General features: G+C 41.4%; 3 protein-coding genes across 5 annotated transcripts in view; 1 reads left to right on the top strand and 2 right to left on the bottom strand.

Annotated features, from left to right (window-relative positions):
• LOC311013489 (E3 ubiquitin-protein ligase RNF182) overlaps positions 1 to 20,484 on the top strand; it is a 315,914-nt gene that overhangs the window by 214,010 nt on the left and 81,420 nt on the right. The gene's annotated exons all lie outside the window — the stretch shown is intronic.
• On the bottom strand, positions 822 to 8,261 carry LOC311013472 (histone-binding protein RBBP7). 2 transcript variants are annotated; one of them, XM_084009573.1, is made up of 12 exons: positions 8,105 to 8,261; positions 7,294 to 7,438; positions 6,231 to 6,376; positions 4,551 to 4,727; positions 4,328 to 4,443; positions 3,766 to 3,926; positions 3,510 to 3,636; positions 3,345 to 3,422; positions 2,929 to 3,005; positions 2,659 to 2,716; positions 2,344 to 2,454; positions 822 to 1,755 (listed from the first exon to the last, which is right to left on the bottom strand). In XM_084009573.1, the coding sequence occupies exons 1-12, from the start codon at positions 8,118 to 8,120 to the stop codon at positions 1,684 to 1,686; spliced, it is 1,284 nt and encodes a 427-aa protein (XP_083865699.1). In that variant the 5' UTR covers positions 8,121 to 8,261; the 3' UTR covers positions 822 to 1,683. The 2 variants fall into 2 exon arrangements, with proteins under 2 accessions (XP_083865699.1, XP_083865700.1); XM_084009574.1 differs by having other exon boundaries at positions 4,551 to 4,724.
• hdgfl3 (HDGF like 3) lies at positions 10,129 to 18,846 on the bottom strand. 2 transcript variants are annotated; one of them, XM_084012076.1, is made up of 6 exons: positions 18,605 to 18,846; positions 17,299 to 17,375; positions 16,431 to 16,569; positions 15,971 to 16,132; positions 13,367 to 13,507; positions 10,129 to 12,211 (listed from the first exon to the last, which is right to left on the bottom strand). In XM_084012076.1, the coding sequence occupies exons 1-6, from the start codon at positions 18,686 to 18,688 to the stop codon at positions 12,185 to 12,187; spliced, it is 630 nt and encodes a 209-aa protein (XP_083868202.1). In that variant the 5' UTR covers positions 18,689 to 18,846; the 3' UTR covers positions 10,129 to 12,184. The 2 variants fall into 2 exon arrangements, with proteins under 2 accessions (XP_083868202.1, XP_083868201.1); XM_084012075.1 differs by having other exon boundaries at positions 13,367 to 13,510; positions 18,605 to 18,831.

Below are 20,484 nucleotides of genomic sequence, written 5' to 3'. Positions count from 1 at the left end.
GTGGGAATAATTACAAGACTGATCCAAGATCAGCACCTTTTGGCAACCCCCCCCCCCCCCCCCCCCATCATCCTGTGAGATGACGTAGTAATGACGGATCAGATTCCCACAGCACTGACACATTCAATCAGTTCAAGTGGCTGTCCTTTATGTACTCGGTATGTTGAGACTCAGTGAGAATCACAGGGGTGGTAATGACGAGTCATTTAACTAACAGTTGGATAACCTGCGTGTAACTGGGTGTAACATCCTTTAAAGTCCAACTGACTGTCTGTTACCTCTCCTGGCGTTTTTACATTCCTCATGTATTTATCTTCACCTCGTGTGGATTTAAAAACAGTTTCAAAACAAGTGATGTCACCGGGTCAGGTGGTGTGAGCTGAACGTTCTTTCAGGTATACGATAGGTCTGAGCCGAGGGAAGACTTTTAAGCATCCGTTTCCTGTTTCTTTGGCGTTGCCCCAGATTGACTCAGGTAATGTCAAAATCTACCTCTGCAGCTGAGACTAACTGTGAAAGAAGAGGCATGAGTCACCATAGCTTCGGAGAGCTCTATTTTTACTAAAACAAATAAAGATGAGCCCACACCCCCTCTTTGATTGTACAATGTTCTTATAGTCCTGTCTTGCTTTTCAATAAACATTTTTTAGAATTTGCAATAACTGGATTTATTTCCTCACAAAGCACTTTGTGTCATTTCTGGGTGTAAAAGTAAAAGTGAATTGGTGTGCAGCGTTTCTCACATCGTTCAGCACAATTCTTCATCTGAGAAACAAAGGTTGTTCAAAGATATTTTAAAATTCACGAAAGAAAAACATATCTTTGAAAAGTTATAAAAGTTTTATTGCAATTTGTGGTGCAGGAAAAGAAACATGGCAATTTCACAATATGTAACAACAGAAAGGAGAGAAAAAAAGATTCCCCGTTTCCCCTCAAGTGCTCTGGCTTAGTCCCACACCGTTCACTCCACCAAATACTGAGTTTATGTACCTTATGAAGAGGAGCCAACACATCAGGGAATGTTTCTTCATAGGACAGCCATTATGTTTATTATGAAGCAAAAGATAACGGGTGGGAGAGTAAGGTATGAAAAGAAGACTCCCCTGGACATGGCCGCTTGGTTAGCTTTTAACCAATCAAAGTTTGGACAGACGGAGCTCAGGTCTTCCAAAAGCACTTCAGTGCTTGGATAGTCGTCTTATGTTCAGGTTTCCTTACATATTTGTGTGTTGAGGGAAGCCTGCTAGTGAGGGGTTTTTCTGGCTACTCATAAGTCAAAATGTAAAATGACACGATTCATGTTTTTCTTCCATGAGCCCTTTGCATTTAACTGGTCTAAACAACAGCTTACAGTGCCTTTAAGCACATTTATTGAGTTTTCTGCTCTCTTCAAAGTCTTCTCATCACAACAATCCCAATCCACAAACACTGGAGATGCAACCACCTGAGCAGGTACAACGTTTCAACTCTTACCCTACACTCCAAGTGCTTAAGTGCTTTTGGGTACCTGGGCCACGGTGAAGTTTAAGCATGATGAGTCTGAATCCAACTGTCTGTTAGCAAGGGTGGAGTCCACGCTGTCTCGAACTCTCAACATTGTTCACTCAGCCAGGGAGGGAAATGACAGGCTGGAGGGGGAGGGGGGAGAGGGTTCATGCCTGAAGAGAGTCATGCAGAGCTGGGTTATGATCCCTGAGCCTCTAGCTCTGATGCAGGGGTGTTGTCTGGCTCCTCATCGTTGTAGATGTTCTCCGCCTGTGAAAAGAATAGGAGGGAGAGGATAAAATACCATCCTTCCATCATCTTCCGCTTATCCGAGGGTCGGGTCACGGTGGCAGCAGGCTAAGCAGGGCATTCCAGGCGTCCCTCTCCCTCAGCAACCCTCACCAGCTCCTCCTGGGGGATCCCAAGGCGCTCCCAGGCCAGCCGAGATATATAATCCCTTTCAGCGGGCCCTGGGTCTGCCCCGGGGTCTCCGCCCAGTTGGACACGCCCAGAAAACCTCCCGAGGGAGACGTCCAGGAGGCATCCTAATCAGATGCCCGAACCACCTCAGATGGTATAATGTATATACAACAGGAAGGCAGCAGGCGCTTCTCCAACAACACTGGCTTTGGATGGGGTTTCTGCTTCAGTTCACATTTGCTGACCGTAGAGCCCACCACTGACATGACAATATTAATTTTTAACAAAATATGATATATTCTGGAGTAACCAATTCTTCATTCACCAATGTCCCTCCATGTTTACCTCCTGAATCAATCATTTCAAGATAATGTCCATTTCCACAGCAGTTCCTCTGAAAAAAACTCAGTGTGGGTGATGGACGGCAGCTGTACTCACCATCTGCCAGACTTGCATGATGTTGTCCTCGGACACCGAGCAGATGACCCAGGGTTCATTGGGGTTCCAGGAGAAGTCAGAGATCTTGGCTGTGTGGCCGCCGTGGATGAACTGATGGAAGAGAGGTGGAAATCAGAGGTGAGCATAGAGGTAAACAGGTGAGCAGAATCATGTAAAATAATTCTATATATAACAACCAGTGAATGTGAAGCATTATTAGAGATAATGTGACAACACGACAGGTGCAGCCAGACCGACTGGCTACTGGTTTAACAAATCACACAGTAATCTTGATGGGTTTAGGTTGCTACTCACCAGCAGCTCTGGTGGGCCATCCTCAGCATCTTCTGCAGACTGCTCCTCCCCGATTTTACTAGAAAAACACAATCCAACACACTGTAGTTATTCTTCAATGTAATGTTCGTCAACTGTGATGTGTCCACCTTAAAATCACAAATATTAACCACATTTTGCAATATAGTTGGTGACTCCGTTTGCTATACAATTATTGCAATTATTAACGTTTTTTGTACATACGATATTGCTGCTTCATTTTAAGATATGGATTGTGATTTGTGGTTTTACCTGAGATCCCAGACGTTGAGACGTCGGTCGGTGCCGCTGGAGGCCAGGATGGTCTCATTGTGAGGCGACCATTGCACCTAATGGATTGGACAGTTGGTCACTAGCAGGTCAGCGCCATGCTCATATAACAAAGTGGTCTTTTCTGTTAAAACCCTCCTTAGACCTGGCAGCACCTCAGAAAACAGTTTCAGCTTATACTAATAAGTTTGGCATAAAAAAGGCTGAGGCAGCGTTCCATGTTACACTTAGAGAGCCATCATTTTATCGATACAACGCAAAGTGGTCTGCTTCATTCATGTTTTATTAAAATGCTGTTATTGCCCTCGAAAAGAAAATACCATGGGTACATTTCTGTTGAACTGCCGGATAATAATTAATTACAGACTCACAATTTGGAAACAAAATTAAGTTCTCACCTGGAAAATTTCATCTTTGTGGGACTCAAAAGAGTGGAGCTTCAGTTTGAGGTTCCTAAGATCCCACAGTGCAACAGTCTTGACAGAAACAAAGCAAACTTTGCATGAAATAGTTATTCCAATTGATTCCATTTTAGTTCAGAGTGCATTTCATTTCTTTTCTACCTTGTCAGCGGAACCAGTGGCAAGAATGAACTCGCTGTAGGGGTTGAAGCTGAGACAGTTGACCTCAGCGGTGTGAGCGTCGACTGCGTGGCTGGCTTTAGATGTGGTGTTGGACCGAGTGTCCCATCTGGTGGAGGACGAAAGAGAGTCAAGCGGGGACAGCGTTTATTCGGTTGGACAGAAAATAATGAAATGGAGCAATTTCAACTTGACAGATCTCTCCCCCCTCACAAAAACCAGACAACAGACCACTTACATCATGAGCTTCTGGTCGTCCGCCACCGAGCCAAACAGGGATTCATGGAGCAAATGCCAGGAGACGTCCTCCACCACTGCTGTGTGGCCGGTGAAGATAGTCTTGGCATCCACAATCTTTCCTTCCTTTGGTCCGGCCCCGATGTCCCATAGACAGATCGTCTGGTGAGAGGGGAACACAATGCATGTTGATCCTCTGACTACAATGAGGAGTAATACACTGGGAATGCGCTGCATCACTGAGCATAAAACTAATTTGCCGTTGCAACATCTCTTCAAGAATGTCCTCACTGGTTGGAGGCTGCAGCTACGAACCATCCGTGGGAGATGAAACTGGACACACCAGTGGTTCTTGTTTGTGGTAGCTTCACTGTGTTTGTCTAAATGTTCACCGTCTAAAGGGAATCGGTGTTTATCCCCTCCACGAGTGTCTTTCTATTGACAGTGTATGTAATGACACTGTATTTAAAATCCACTCCGCTTTTTGTCTGAACAAACCTTTGGACTCTTTCTAGTACATTCTCTTATCTGCGCTGGATAACCAGGAAATTAAAGCCACTCACATGGTCATCTGAGGCACTGAGTAGGTTGCCGCTGAGGTTGGGATTCCAGGAAAGGCCATAACCTTCTTTCTGGTGGCCTTTCAGTCTTAAGTCAGGACTACACTCCCCGCTGGGATCTGAAACGCAGGAAAAACACCACATTCACCTTCATGTGCGATTCACTGGATTTATGTGGATTGTGATGTATATCGTCATAAGTATATCAGCACAGCAGTGATCCAACCTGGCTTTGATGGGTGCTTGTTGTAGTCGAAGACCAGCACGTCAGAGGTGGGAGTCTTGGTGGCAATGATGCAGTGATTCTGGGGCATGTAGCGGGCTCGGTTGACCTCTCCCTCGTGATTGATCTTGATCTCGATCTCGATTTTTCCACTTACTGAACCAAATCCACCAAACTCTGACAAGAGAATACAGTCAGACGAAGTACATTCAAGGTAGGAAAAATATATTAGACACCACAACTGCAGGTTTAACCTTGGTTGGTTAGTTATATTATTGGGATGCACAATGTTGGCAGTTAAATAAAGTATTGTTATTGCTTCCAATGTGGACCGTCAGTCTGAATGTGGATTTTTTGTCTCTCTGCCCTCCTCTCTTCTGTTCTCTCGTCGGTGCTTGGCAATATTTTACTGAAGAATGACTCGCAATGGTATGAAGTAAGTAGGAGCAAATAATCAGAGCCCGTTGCACAAGCAGAACATCAATCACGCCCGTCAGGACAGTTCCTGACAACGCTGCGAGTCGTCCTAGATGCTACGTCAGCTCTCAAACATGTTGCTTTGATTGCAGCCTAAAACAAGATGCACTTGTGGTTGGGAGGAGAGTTGTATCCAATCAGAACACATGAGTTAACAAGGGGCTCTAAAAGGGGAAACGGACGGATCAAAATAACCGTGATGGCTATAAAAGGGGCTCTTAAGACCTGCACTCTTTCTACCCGGTGGATTCCTAGAGCTTTAGGAAACCATTTATTATTGTAAAAGGATTCCAATGGTTTCTTGTAGCCTGAACAATAAAGAGTTATGATCTGATATGAATTAATCCACATATTTAAAAAATATATATAGAGTGATGGCTCTGGTAAATAAACTTGTTGATCTAAAACTATACATTTGTTGTATTATATCTATTCACTTTACTTTGCATTTGTCAGATTGATCTTAGTGGTTAACATACAGGTATCGGCCACAATGAACAGCTAATTATTGATTATAATTATTGGCCCGGAAATTAATTCCAGGAAGGGCTTCTCTATGTTTTATATTGTGTTGGCAGAGTCAATTTGCCTGAAGGTTACAGCAGCTGTGCTCAGGCACAATATAAGGACAGGACAGACAAACCAAAATGTAGTAAACTATTATTAACAACTATTTGTTTTGCAGTATGCTGGTTTGGTTTTGTGTGTATTGAGCTTTAGATTTGGACTGTACCTTAAAATTGTTCAGTGGCCATACTAACATACTAATACTACCTCTGGCAACACACCAAAGGCGCAGTGAGCCTTCAGCACACCTACACACAGCTGGGCACCTATCAACATACCTGCTGGAAGACAGAATGACACAGTTTCAGCATAAAGATTGAATGGAACATGACTCGGGTCTTGACTCATTAATTGCTTCCCTCAAGAAATTAAATATCAAAAGATTATCAATTTTAAAACCAGTTTCTGACCATGGCAGTGTCTATCAAAGCAACTGTTGAAGGCGCTTGAGTAAATATTTTATGAAGTAGAAAATAAGGACTTATAGATGCAAACTACGTCTTCTAGTGTGAATCAGTTGACTGCTGAAATAGTATTGCGTATGGCAAATGTACACTATCCTGACCATAGAGGTCTCAAGCAACTACTATTAGGTGTATGAGAATGAGTACTATTCTGTAGTACTACTGGTGTATTTACCTCCTTTCTCGCTGTCGTAGTGCGAGGCATCAAACTGGGCATCGTCGTTCGGTACCTGGACGCTGGCTATCACGAGGTGGTTCTGCTCGTCCGATGTGTGTGTCCCCAAAACCAGCCTGTGAACGGCATAGTCCTTCCCCTCTGGCCTGCAGAGTTCCCCAAAATGGACATCATTTTAATCTATACTTTGTGGCAAAAGCTAGCTTTGTCTTTCAGTTTAACATTAGTTTGAAGCTTCTGCTGTATTTAAATATAGTATAGGTTATTACAGACAGCAGGGAGGAGGCTGAACAGACGTTTAATCAACATACACACAAGAGCACTGGGCTGTCTCTAAACATGGGACGATATGAACATTTCATATCATGATTATCCTCGCGAACTAATTGTGATTCATGATATAATCCCAATAATTATCAAAATGTGCTTAAAACTCTTCAATTGGCATCGACATATGCTGGAATCACTTTAAATATATATATATTTATATTTATATATGAGTTAGAAGCAAATATGTTTATTGTGTAACAGATAAGACATCTTTTTTATTGTGAACAACCAAATAATCTTAAATAAATTGATCATGAATCATATAAAAAGATTTTTAAAAACATGTATTTTTCAGGCTCTATTTGTTATTTCTCTGTGATCTCTCTTATAGTGAGCAAGACAGCATTTTTAACGATTATTGTGACTGTTTTTATCCACGATTATATCCTATATCGTCCCATTCCACCTGTCGACCACTTCGGACCAGATGATGCACAGTTTTGTCGTTTAAGAGCTCAAGATAGGCCCAAGAGATATAATATACATTGCAGGACAAACACCAGGAAAGGGAAACCCACAAAGAGCTGGGTCCGGTCATGCAGGTGGTGGACAGATGCACACAGCTGGAAACACAGTGGTTGTCGTGACAGAAGAGGACGACGACACTGGTGCAGCTCGACACACACACACACACACACACACACACACACACACACACACACACACACACACACACACACAGTTGTTGGGAGTTAAACCACATTTTATGAGCAGCAAGATGGAAACCAAATACCTGTTGACATCTGGGAGCCACTGGACAGTAAGGCTAGGCCACTCCAGCGCATGAGTCATCACCAGGTCGTACAGGAAAGGTGTGTTCTTCTTCCATATTTTGTACTCTTCGTTGATGACCCGTTCTTCCACCGCATCGTCATACACTTTAGCAGAACAACATGGTAGACGTCAACAGCTGATGTGACTGTGTATTTACCCTCAGTAGATTCATGTATTTGCTGTGGGGGATGTTTATTACGCATCTACAGTCGTACATAGTAAGTATAGCCGTATAGCTGGACGAATTAGGCTTGCTATAGGATTCGTTAACAGACTAGACTTTATACCAAACTGTTTTAATCAACAATTAGCTTCAGTGTTACAGTAACGGTATAATAATAATAAAAACAAAACAAGAACCACGGCTGGTCGCGTATTCTGTATCGTTAACCATCTTTCCTGGATTCAGACCGTTTTTATTCGCTAACACCCACCAATGTTATGGCGTATTTTGGTGAAGGGGGGGCTGTGGCAGCGTCACAACAAGCACAACACTTTCTTAAGTTTAAATATGCGCCGTTTGCTGTATCGGATGCAATTGCACTGAATGTAAAGAGCAGATGTTTGACATGACGTGCTTAAATAACCGTTCATCCCGAGAACAGCACACAGACCGGCTAAAACCCATCGCGCATCCTGATAGGACTTCAACGTTACTAGGCCAGCATGTCATGCTAGCACCGCGCTCAGTTAAACGGCCGCGGCGCGCACACACAAAGCGGTACACGAGGGCGAGCGCTTCATACGGCAGGTACTGCTGATAAACCTACCCTCTTTATCGGCCATGTCCCACACTGCAGTCTGTCACGATGCTCGAGAGCAAAGCAACTGGGTAGACTCTGTTTGAGTAAATACGGCGGTTCTCCTAGCTAGCACCGCTTTAGTTGTACCGCTACAAAAGCAGGCTGCTTCCTTTTCAGCGCCGAATTACTCCATACCTAATACGCATGCGCCACACCACGCGTACCAGCGAGAGTCGATACTGCGCGCTCACTGCGCATGGGAGCAAAACACACAAAAAAACTGCGCAGACAGCTCTAAAATAAAAATAAAAACCTTTTGCTTCGTGGTTTTACACTAACCAAAAAGGAATTAAACGGGCAGAATACACGATGAAAATGTGCGAAATGTGTACATTGAAAGTAGCCAAATTAACACTGTGTGTTTCATTTTGCTCCTATAACTAATGTACAGTGTGCTGCATCACTGATGTGCAGTAGGCTATACAATGTATATAAAATGCACAAACTGATGTTATTTCCTCACTATAGTAATGTTTATGTTCAGGGAAAAAAAGTAGGCTTCTGTTCTACGTTGGAAGAAGAAGTAAATATAGGAAGTTAAGCGAACAATCCAGAAAGACAGCAGCTAGCATGCTAATGTTGGCATGTTACAGGATTTTCTGGTTGCTGTGGCACCATCTTTGAAACCATTTATTTATTTTTTGCAAAACAATACACACTAACCATATTGCAAAAATTGCGCATAAACCAGAAATGGGGTATTCAGTTTGGTAAATACACTGCCGACAAGTATTATCTGTTTCAAAGATAGTGCTTCAAGAATCAGTTAGTGTTTAAGCATTCAGTTTGGTATTGGCTTGAACCGAAGTGCACTCAAGCCTAACAAAGAGCAGCTGATTTGATTATGAGACATTTTTGTCCCTCGAGTGGTCAGGAACTCAGCGTGGAATAGACTGTTCTATCCATTTTTTACCCATGCAACATTTTTTTGTGTGTGGTGTGTATCGAACACTACATCCTCCTTGTGATGCATTCCAATGAGTTTATTTTGTAAAAGTCTCGTCAATAAACAGCAAAAAACAGTTTACAGTAAATTACAAACTTTGAAAATGCAAAACATGTTCTAAATATGATCATAACAGATCTGAAGTAAATGTAAAAAAAAGAAGAAGCATGAGTTTACATACACCAGGGGTGTCAGCTATCATCAAAAAATAAATAGGTCTATATCTCATGACAACAACAGTGGATGAAATTAAAGGTAACTGGCACAAAATACAGTAGTGGGGTGTCATCTTTAATCAACCTAATTAACTTATTAGCGTAGGGACAATGAGAATTTGGGGAATTTTAGGGTGTAATATTATTATTATTGTTATTATTATTATTATTATTATTTTCACTGCTCTGTTCCCTTAAAAAGTTAATGTGGTTCAGTTTACTGCCTGGTTAAGACGTTGAGACAAGGCAACAGAAAAAGTGGAATGTGTATTATTTTCCCTCCAAGTCCATCGCATATCAACAAATATCTAATTTTACTCTAAGAAGCAATGGACACTTTTATATAAGAACAACCTGGAGTACAACAGTAGAGCATGCCACTATAAAAAGCTTTGAAATATACAGTGATCTATTTCACAGATACACAGAAGAACAGATGTATCACTTTTCCATAAAAAGATGAGACCTAGAGCAGTCCAAGTAGAATAGTGGTCCTATATTCTACAACAAAAGTAAAATATACAGATATAGTTACTTTTTGAGTTACAATGTGGAACCCAGTTGTGCACAACACTTCATACATGTATCTATGTATTTCCATTCGTCTTCTTTTGGTTACATAAAAGAGTAACATATATGGTGATGGATAATGTTTGAAAGATACAGAATATTCCCATAATTATCCTTGTAAAAAAGCAATGTCGAGCTACAACTAGAGTGATCAGTACACTGCAATACCCAATATATATCCTAGATGGTATGAGAGTTTATATATATATATATATATATATATATATATATATATATATATATATATATATATATGGAGGTCTTATCAAATGCATTTGTCCAGTGATGGTGATCATGAGTGATACAGGTGCACTGGCCAGTATAAATACTGATAGATGAGTATCTACACTGTGTGATTATGAAGTACTGAAGTACTGATTATGAAGTACTGTGTGTATTATGAACACGGGCCACTTCATCTGGCCTAAATGTGACATGTAGTGACATGACTGTATTTATATCATATACATCATGTATATTATGTCATATACATAGTAGAGATGTATTTATACCATATTTTCATCATAACAAAATTCACAAACTACTGTAAAAATGACCAACTGAGCACATGTAACAAGTGACTTCCACAATAATTAAAGAGGCAGCAAGTAATCTACTTTAATGTACTTTAGAGAGTGGCCGAAATATGACTCTTTATATGAAAAAAAAAAGCAATTAGAACTTTGGAAGGCATTAAGTTTAACCTTTGAAAGCTTTATGGTAGCCAACTGGTCTTGCTTTAGATTTCACCTCTCATCCAAGAGGCTTTCAGAGATTACCATGATCCTTTTAATGATTTTAGAGCTTCCATTAGCCCGAATAAAGTAAGTCGCTAAGTGTTATTTTGGAATGAAGATGAAGTAGATCTGTCACAAAGCCTTCCACGTTCTTACATTAACTTAAAGGCACAATGAGTAAGATTTGTACATTTCTAAACACAATGTTCAAAGTTGGCCCCTTCTTCCTGGCTCAGCGACGCTGGAAACTTGCCAGCAGGTGAAAGAGAAAGAGCCTTATAAACTTTCACGTCTTACAATATTTTTGTTTTCTCAGTGCTGTGTCTGCTTCCTCTTGGAGGCTTGGAGGACATTGTCTCACACTCATAGTTGGTCATTAATGTTGACTGAAATAGATTTCCTTTTCATAAGTCTACTCATTCTGCCTTCACACTGCTCCTCCAGTCCATGTCCATGTACCATGTATTAGCCTTAACCTGAAGCAGCTGTGTTACTGACATATGATGTGTACATCATGGGAATCTTGGATGTCGGTCGATTTCTTCTACTGAACAGCCTCGTTCTCAAGCCAAAACACATTTATGGTATTATTTGCATGCTGATAACCTCTTCTAAAGGACTTACTCACTCACAACGTATTATTGTCACATTGCTACTACGTCAACGTTTCCCTTCTGTATGAAATTACCGAATTCATGATTCCTATCAATAAATTACAGTCTAGTCCTGTGATACAAATGATCCAACAACTCCAACTGCAGATGAAAACCGTGAGATGCAGTTAATAATTCTGTAAAAAGCTAGTAAGCAAAATTATTTTGACACAGCATTAAATTATTGTTTTGGTAGATTGTAATTATGTGCTCCATTATAATCAGAAATAAGCTTACACATACAACCAAAACGGGCAAACCTTTGAAAAAGATGGACATTTTACTGCTTCATTTTCCAGATTTAGTTCTACTCTTGCAGTAACTAAAAGGGGCAAAGGGAGCACTTATTAACTGCTTAACAAATAACTGTCACTAAACAGGTAATGAAAGGGAATATCTTACAATTTCAACATTTAACTCTGCTTGATATATTCTATATATGAGCCTAGAAGAGAAAAGGCTACATATGAACACAGCGAACATTATCACAAAGCATAATAGTTGCCAATAGAACACGATGAAGGTCAAATACTTAATGCCCCTTTAAATATCATAATACTTCATGTGTATTTAACAATCTAAACTTTACAAGCATTCAGAGTCACTGGATGAAAGTGATTAAAAATCTTAATCCGAGTTCAAGATAACAAAGGCTTTGCTTTGCTTTCCGACACGGCCCTTGGCATTTAGTTTAAGCGCTGGAAAAACTGTGTGACATAATGCCCAGTTACACCCCATCATCCACACGATGCCGATACAACTATGAATATGGGTGCATCTTACATACAAACACATACTGAAAGTCCTGCAGAGACGTGGGGGTGACGATGGCAGCCAGTGAATGGTGCTGATGAGAAATCACGTTGTAGATTCACCTTTCAACATCACAGCTACAAGGAATGATTTCCCTTTCGTGTTTTCTTCACTTAATGTTCTTCGAGGAGCAGCTGGTTCTGATGGAGCACAATAATAATAAAAAAAACGTTATTAGTCATATGAAGCAAAGTGCTTGTAGGACAGATTTCAAATACAATAAAAGAAGTTGGCAAAGAACTTAAAATACTTTTATTAGTAGTAAGTAACTACAGCAATAGACTAATTGTAAGCCATGAATAAATTAGGCAAGCTTGTGTTGTTATGGTGACTGTGTTAGCAAACCTTCTTATTTAAACACCCAGAACACACAGAGCAACATCATGAATACAATATAGTAGTCCAATATTCACTCTCTTTTAGCTCTGCTTTGGTCTCCCGAGGACTTTGGGCCTCTCCAGGCTTGTTTCCAGGAGCCTTGAATTCTTTTCCAAGGTTAAAGTTTAACACATAAAAGTCAGCGTGTTTTTGTACATAAAAGGTGTTGAGGCTGTCTATTTAAAATTGACTAAATTCAGGCTTCATTTAAAGGAAATGTTTGGACTGTTTAAGGTGGGGTTGTATGAGGTACATATTCATACGTACTAGTAAAATGACCACTGAAGCCAGGTCAATGTCTGTGCTTCTCCCATTCTATTTCTATGAGCCATATCCATCTGTGCTCTCTTCAAAGCCTCTATTTTGTTCAGTAGAGAGAGTAACAAATAAGATTCACAAAATGTTATTTGTTTATCCAAATCATTTATTCCCAAATTTGAATGTTATTGGACATTGCAAAAGCAGCATTTTTGTAATTACGTCTGACTTCCAGAAGGGGTAGACAAAGGTTCTCTTTGCAGATTTAAACATGGCTCCATTCACTGCTTGCTCTGTGAATGGATGTCCTAACAATGAAGAAGAGAAAAGTGTTTTGATGATCACCCTCTGACCCAGTCACAGAACTGTGGGGCTGCCTATGATTTGCATTCAAAGCTAAAATTAGCTAAACGCTCTTAACTTGAAAACCAGAGGAGCTAATACAATATCTTGAGAGCTGAAGGAGGGGGAAAAATGCTTTTTTATCTACCCATTAAATCACTTCAAGTCAGAAAAATCAGAAAGCTCCTCTACTTCTAATGAAGCAAAGGATTATGGAACATCCCCCTTTAAACAGTGGCCTGTTCCTTAGTACCTGTGTGAAATGAGCGCTGATGAATGGTTAGAGTGCTAAATATATAAACGATTATGTATCCCACCTTACTGTCGGTGTTGGTGGTGTTTTGGATGATGTCGTTGTCGGGGTCTCCTCCCTCTGAGCCGCTCTTCTGGTCGTCATCTTTCCCATCCTTCTCCAGGTCATCCTCTCCAGATGAGATCCTCGACAGCTTGGAGGATTTCTGCTACAGATACACGGATCAGGATGCGAAAAACACATGCTGAGTGTCCGGATTTTAGCAGCACATCATGCCAACAGAGTTAGAAGAGGACATTAACCATTCATGCTGCAAAAACACAAACAAAGCCACAAACAAGCTCTTGAAATCAATGCACACAGTGTGTAGTGTATTGAGAGGAGACTCCTATTAATTGCAGCAATACCAGGGCGCACTCACACTAGGCCCTGTTGCTCTGTACCGTGCTGAAGCACAATTGCCCCCCTTCCTGATCCCTCCTCGGCCTGCACTGCCCAACTGGGCCTGAGCACGGTTACCTCTTCTAGACTGACATCATGTGGTAATACGACACGCGTATGGCCTTACGTAGTTTCCAAGTATACCGTCTCATAGTCATCACAATAGAAAACAGCATATAGCGAACATGACTGAAACATTACTGACAAGTTGCGTCTGCACAAATCCATCTGTGTCTTGAACAGTCTGTTTATTCCTATTTAAATGTATCAGTCATCACTTTTGACCAGGTGCAATGATTTTATTATGAGTCACAATTCCCCAGGTGACATTAATCATGCATAACATTTGTTTGGTGCTATAAATGTGTATGACTGCTGTATGTTTGAGGTGGTGGTCAGAGGAATGGCAGCCAGGCTTCAGTCAGTCTGCCCCAGGGTAGTAGTTAACCACCACCGGTATGACTGTGTGTGAATGAATGGAACCTGGAGCCCTGTCGGAGCGCTTTGAGTGTCTTGAAAAGCGCCATACAAATCCAACCCATTATAAAAGAGAAATACATTCAGATTGAGTGAGCGGGGTTAATGAGTGGAGCAGAATGCAATCTGAGTGGAGCACAGTGATAATGAGCAGAACGGCCTTTAAATTATACGTCATGTCCACTCTGTGTACCCATGCTCGTACATGAGCATGAGCAACTGTACCATGCCGAAGCTCACCTCTTCCAACCGTGCCATAGTACGGAGCACTCACACTAGTCAAACAAACCGGTCTTTGGTGGTCAAATGTGCTTGGGCACAGTACCGATTGCCTAGTGTGAGTGCACCCCCAGAGGCCAAGCCAGTTGTGCATGTCCTTGACTGTTAACAGTGGTGCCAGAACAGGACACTCCATCACAGGAGGGTACATTCAGAAAAGATTCTCGCTCTCACCATCCCATAAACACAGAGATCACATTTAATATTTCGTCCTCACACAGTGTTTCAACGATGTGACAGGACACACACACACACACGCACACAACAGCATACTGCTCCACAACAGTGCCAAATTCCTAAGGATGCACCACATGTGCAGTTCATAATGGAGCCCAGTTGCTAGGCAACACTGGTTGCTAAGTGAGGAGCAGGATACATGTGACTTTTACAGCAGCAATGGCTTATGCACTAATACAGTATCACAGTGTGGCAGTGCTCTGCAGCACTCCATCCCTTCAAACCTTTTTTTTTTTTAAAGATATAGATAAAGACAAAGGCAAGGTCAAATGGCATAAAAAATACAGTAAGGTGACCTGGAACAAACATTGGATGTATGAAATGTGGAGAAATAATTAGCTATTGTCTCGTTTTTTCAGCAACAAAAAAACCTAAAGGAATCAGCCAGGTTGCTCTATTTTCAACGAATCCTGAACTGGAAGCCCCTTTCCCGCCAATATTGTGTCCATGAACAGCTGTATCCCAATATACTTAAGAACTACTCATGGGTTTTATATGTTCCTCTGGAAATATAAACCAGACATCGGAGGATACAGCTGGTCTTACTTTGTACTTTTCATACGGTCAACAAATCCCAAAAGACAAATATTGCTCAATAGTAATGAGGAAACAGAAACCTTTCCAACAGACTGGACTGTTGGGAACAAAAGAGAGTGAATGAACCACGCAAGCGTGTCAATGGGTGTCGTAACTCTCTTTCAATGTGACTTACTGTGATGGGATGTGCTGTATTCAGCTGCCTGATTGGATCGTGATTGTATATATTTCATTTTCAAAGGAGCAGCTGTAAATCAGCGGATGAACACATTTCATTTCCTTTTATTTTTTCACAATAAAAGCCCTTGTCATTTTGGCTGGGTACTCTCCCTCCCTGCAGTATGAGACGACTTGTTTAACTGAAGAACAGCCGCTGATAAAGTTCAGCTAAATCTGTGAAAAACCACTCAAATTACAACAGGAGGGACAAAGACCATAACTGCACAAAGAGGAAGAGGTGCCGGATTAGTTGCACAATATTAACATGTATGAAAACATGATATGAATATTTCCTTTTTTTAAATAATTTCGTGGAAACCCTTAGTTTGAATTGTGTTTCAGGACGTTGGTCAAACAAGTTACATTATAGTCCTGCTGCCACAAAAATCTCTCCCCTAAACTGATCATCTTCAGTGCTCCTATTACACCTGGATTTTCCTCGCTCCTGTCTTAGTATGTTCGCCAGCTGAAGTCGTACCTTGGAGGCGGCTGTCTTTTTCCGTTTGGATCCGGTCTTGTCTTCTTTCAGCTTTTCCTTGTCATCTTCCTCCTCGACGGAGTCGCCCTCCTCGCCCTCACTGCTGCCATCAGCAGTGTTTCCTCCCTCTTCTGTTTCTGATGAGCTCTGCTGCTGGACGGCCTGTGTGCGAAAGATGCCCACCATTGTTTTGGGGAAAACTAAGAGCAGAGACGGCAAGTTCAACAGAAACTGACGCTTCAAATTTGGGAATGTGAGCCTGCAAATGAAGACAAATTGATGCGTTTTGCTAACTCAAATGCCAGCTGCTTTGAACAGCGCTTTGATTTGTGTCGTATGCTTTTGAAGAGGCAACAATGTGGCTTTGTTGAGCATCAAGCCTGTCTGGCATCACTTCCTCCTCATGTTTTCTCCCACTGTATTCTCTCTAGACCTCTGACTAAACAGAGTGCCGACTGACCTGATAGCCTGTGAACTTGACTCCAGGATTGTTCTCGATCTCCCACAGGCCCTCGTTGAAGCCTTTCCTCTTGTTGGACTTGCCAAATTTGTCTTTATATTCCTTGTACGGCAGAAGATCCTTCGGGCCCAAGAATGCACTAAATAGATAGAGACATTTACTACCCGCACTAAAATAGTCTGGAAACATAAAGGTTTCTAAATAGAAAGATATGCAATTTTAAAGAAGAAATTAACTGGTGAACAACTTCAAACCAAAACACTATGAATGTGAACCTGTAATAACCATAAGTGAAGCACTAGCTGACCCCATATTTCAAAAAGTGTTAAAGCTATGGTCTATCAGCCAGAGGCTTGTATAGAAATTGACCAATGGGAGCCATTGCCCCGAAAGGCTCCCATTGGCTCGTACCCTCCATCCAATACCCTCGTCTCCCCTGCTCCTCGTCATCCCGCCTCGTCCCCTCCCACTCCCGCCTCGTCGAATCGTGGAACACTGAGGGGAGGGGTTTGGTTGGGGGGGGGATGCTTTTTTCAAATCTGTCTGAGAGGCTCAACTGATTTTCAGAATGTAGACCATAGCTTTAATGCAGACTAGGTTTGTTATAAGAGTATTATTTACAAGTCTGAATGGAATTGAATGAATTGCCACAGTTAAAACATGTTGACATTCACCAAATTAAGGTACTGAGGAAAGTATTGTAAGGCAGCACCTTGGCAGGGATATCAAAAATGTTAAAACAATAACCAGCCCTGCTTATAAATCTATATTAATATGAGCATAGTAGCTGCAACAACATACATAACATGCAAAAAATAACATAAAAGTAAGAGGAATGCTGCACATCATGGATTAAAAAGGTGCCTACGTCTCGTGGGTCCCAAAGAAGAAGATGGGGTACTTGTTGGCGGGCGGTTTGACAGCTCCTTCTGGGAGCTCATCAATCTGAAGGACAGGGGGAGAGGATCCATTACTGAAGATTTATTATAGATTTTTTTAAAGATTACCAGTCATGTTTTAATGTCCACCATCATACTTTAAATGATATACACTACTAAGGGGATACTATGCGCTTCTGTCCTGTCAAATACGCACTAAAGCATGGTGGAATTAAACTAAACCGGATCAGTCGGACCTCTTGTATAATGGTCGGGAGATGCTCCAGGTAATTTGTTGGAATAGGTTACGAATTGAGCAGCAGCAGAGATGAGACGATATCAGATTTTATCACAGATCGCAACAGAAAACAATCACAATAAATTGATCCTTCCTGATGAATGTGTTGTTATTTATTATTGAAAAAGCTGAGCCTGATTTTAAAAAAGATACATAAATACATGTTTTTTTTTATGCAGGAAGTCCTTAAGATTTTTAATCATCTTATTTCAAATGATTTTTCACTAAAAATGATGTTCACTAAAACACGATGTTGTTATCTGTGACACAATGAAGCCATTTTTAAACATATTTAAAGTGATTCCAGTATTTATAAGAACCATTTTAGGAGGTTTAAGCATATTTTGATGGTCATCTCGCAGATGGTCGTGGTCTAAAATGTTCATATGGCCCCGTGCCCTCTGCACCGTGGACAACATGATCTCCCTCCACTGGCTCTGGAGACACACTCGCTGCTTTCAGCCGCTACATTGTATCCAATACACGACACCGTTTCTGCTACATTGTATCCAATACACGACACCGTTTCTGCTACATTGTATCCAATACATGACACCGTTTCTAAACGAGACAGGTGTTTTGACAGTAGCGTTGAAACGGAGGCGCTACGGGTTACCTGAGGTCGGCTACTGGCTCAGGTATCCCCTGGGTGACAGCCACATACAAGCGGTAAACGGGAAAAAACACACACACGTGCAACTAATTAGTGAGAATTATCAGCGTGAACATTTGCGTTACAACCCGAGCGAGAGCTGAATGGAAGAGGAAACGTCTTGAGAAAATGGAGACCGATACATGTTACGTTTTTTTTTTTTTTTTTCCCTAACCACGATAAACCCAGAGCTTTTTTAAACAGACGTTTTTGGTCGCCAGTAAGAGAAAGGAGCTGAGCAAATGTGTCCGTGGAGCTCCCGGTAGCATCCAGCGAAGCAGCGGCGGGATTGTGTAAACCAACCCCGCCTCCCTGCGCCAGCAGTCCGGCCGCATCCCAGACTCACCCTCGCCGGCCAGTGCGGGTATCCCTTCATCTTAGCGAAAACCAAATCTCCTGCCTTGTACTCCCGCGGCCGAGGTCGAGCCATGTCGCTGGATGAACACGGAGGTCTGAGGTGACTTCAAAAATCCTGTGCGCTTCTCCCCGGGGCCCTCAACACAGGGCTAAATTATCGACCATCAGTGTTTTTATATCAAGACTGCAGTTTACACGGAAATAAATAATTAAAAAAAAAAACGCGGAAAACGGGGCCTGGGAGAGGGCTATCCTCTTACGTACAAATTCAGCTGTAAGCGCGACCGTGAATGGCCTAAGTTGGAGTAGTACCTGTAAGAAACGCAAAGTCAGTCAGAGGAGGACAAATCAAACTTCCGGTCATCGAAATAAAAGCCACGCAGGACGAGCAACGTCTTTGATTGTCTTTGTTTTATTTTTTACTCGCATTCGCTGAAAATATGCCGTCTGGAAATCCTTATAATCCAAGAACAAAAAGATTAACAAGTGTGATTAAAAGTGAAGCGATGTGTGACACCAAACCGAGTTAATCATACATGTTGATCTTCGCCAGGATGTTATCCATTAAGTGATCTTTTAATGGATAAAATCTCCAGTTTCAGTTGAACTCCATTTCCCTGGTCTTGTATCAGTTTAATGACCGCATGCAGCCGCTTGGTGGAGGCAAATGAACAGCTAGTCCCCTTACACTGAACACTGCTGCCCTTCCTCTATCTATATATATACTGTACATGTACAGTAGGTATATATATAGGTATAGGTATATGTATATATATATATATATATATATATATATATATATATATATATATATATATATATATATATATATATATATATATGTATGTATACATGCCCATATTGTACATTGTTTATACTCAAAGGCATATTGTATACAAGTCCCTCCTTCAAGCCCATATGTATATTTCATATATATGCATAATTAATACTATGTATATTTTGTAAATAAGATTTGTCTATCTTCCCTATGTCGAAATTGTCTTTATTGTTGTGCGTGTGTTTGTATGTATTTCTATTGTGTGCATACTTGGTTAATAAAGCTGATGTGCTGATCTTTTCTTGAGCCTTGCTGCAGACAAATGATAGTCCGACTTGTCACTTCATCGACTATTCATATTACAAACAAGTTAAAGAAGTTATTTTTTTTAAATGGAACAGCAATTTGAGGAGGTTTGGGGGGTAGGTGGTGGTGGTTTTGGGGGGTGGGAGGGGTTGGTTCTCTTTTTTAATTTGCAACTGAACTACTTCATGAACTTGACCTATGAACTCGTTTTTGAAGCTGTGTGTTTTTGCATCGCCTCATCCCTGTCTGGGCTTCATTTGCCCCCACATCCTGTCTGCCAGGCGGCAAACTAACTTCCAGCCTGCCTACCCACTCTCCAACTCGCCTTCAGCCGGACTCAGCTCCACAACCACGGACACCACCTGCCTGGAAACCCCTGAACTATTCAGTGCATTCATTCAGTAATCCTTTCCCTTGTTTAAACCATCATCTTTTACAGTGGTATATATCTGTGTAAATATGCTATAATTACAATACAGAATTCAGTTCAAGCCTGTGCTGCTGTTTTGTTTTAGAATATGAAATAATTAATTAATTCCAGCAGGACTATGTGGGTTCATCCACTAGAGGGAGCCACAGAGGAAAAACCTGCATAACAGCCATTATAATCGTTTCCTTCCTATTGTCCAAGTGACCAAAGGTGTGATGTCATAAAGAGCATGCAGTGCTGCTATGTTAGACATACGATACACAGATAGCCGTGTACATTAATCCTAATTCATCCACACATCTCCACTGGTATGTGTGCTGGTCTGGCTTTACTAGGCTTGCCTGGTTCTAGTTTA

This window comes from Eutrigla gurnardus (genome assembly GCF_963514095.1).
Source record: "Eutrigla gurnardus genome assembly, chromosome: 1".
Classification (NCBI taxonomy): Eukaryota; Metazoa; Chordata; class Actinopteri; order Perciformes; family Triglidae; genus Eutrigla; species Eutrigla gurnardus.
The sequence above is the reverse complement of the archived record's forward strand: the minus strand, read 5'-3'. Positions and strand labels throughout refer to the sequence as shown.

Bases quoted from the DNA above. Each gene is read 5' to 3' on its own strand.
- LOC311013472 (XM_084009573.1), bottom strand. The intron at 6,377-7,293 runs GTATTTGGTTTC...GGAACTCTGCAG, and splicing joins TGGCTCCCAGATGTCAACAG to GCCAGAGGGGAAGGACTATG. The intron at 3,637-3,765 runs GTAAGTGGTCTG...GTCCTCCACCAG, and splicing joins GACGACCAGAAGCTCATGAT to ATGGGACACTCGGTCCAACA.
- hdgfl3 (XM_084012075.1), bottom strand. From the start codon at position 18,688: ATGGCTCGACCTCGGCCGCGGGAGTACAAGGCAGGAGATTTGGTTTTC. The intron at 17,376-18,604 runs GTGAGTCTGGGA...CCTGTCCTTCAG, and splicing joins ACCCGCACTGGCCGGCGAGG to ATTGATGAGCTCCCAGAAGG. The intron at 16,133-16,430 runs GTCAGTCGGCAC...TTTCGCACACAG, and splicing joins TCAAGTTCACAGGCTATCAG to GCCGTCCAGCAGCAGAGCTC.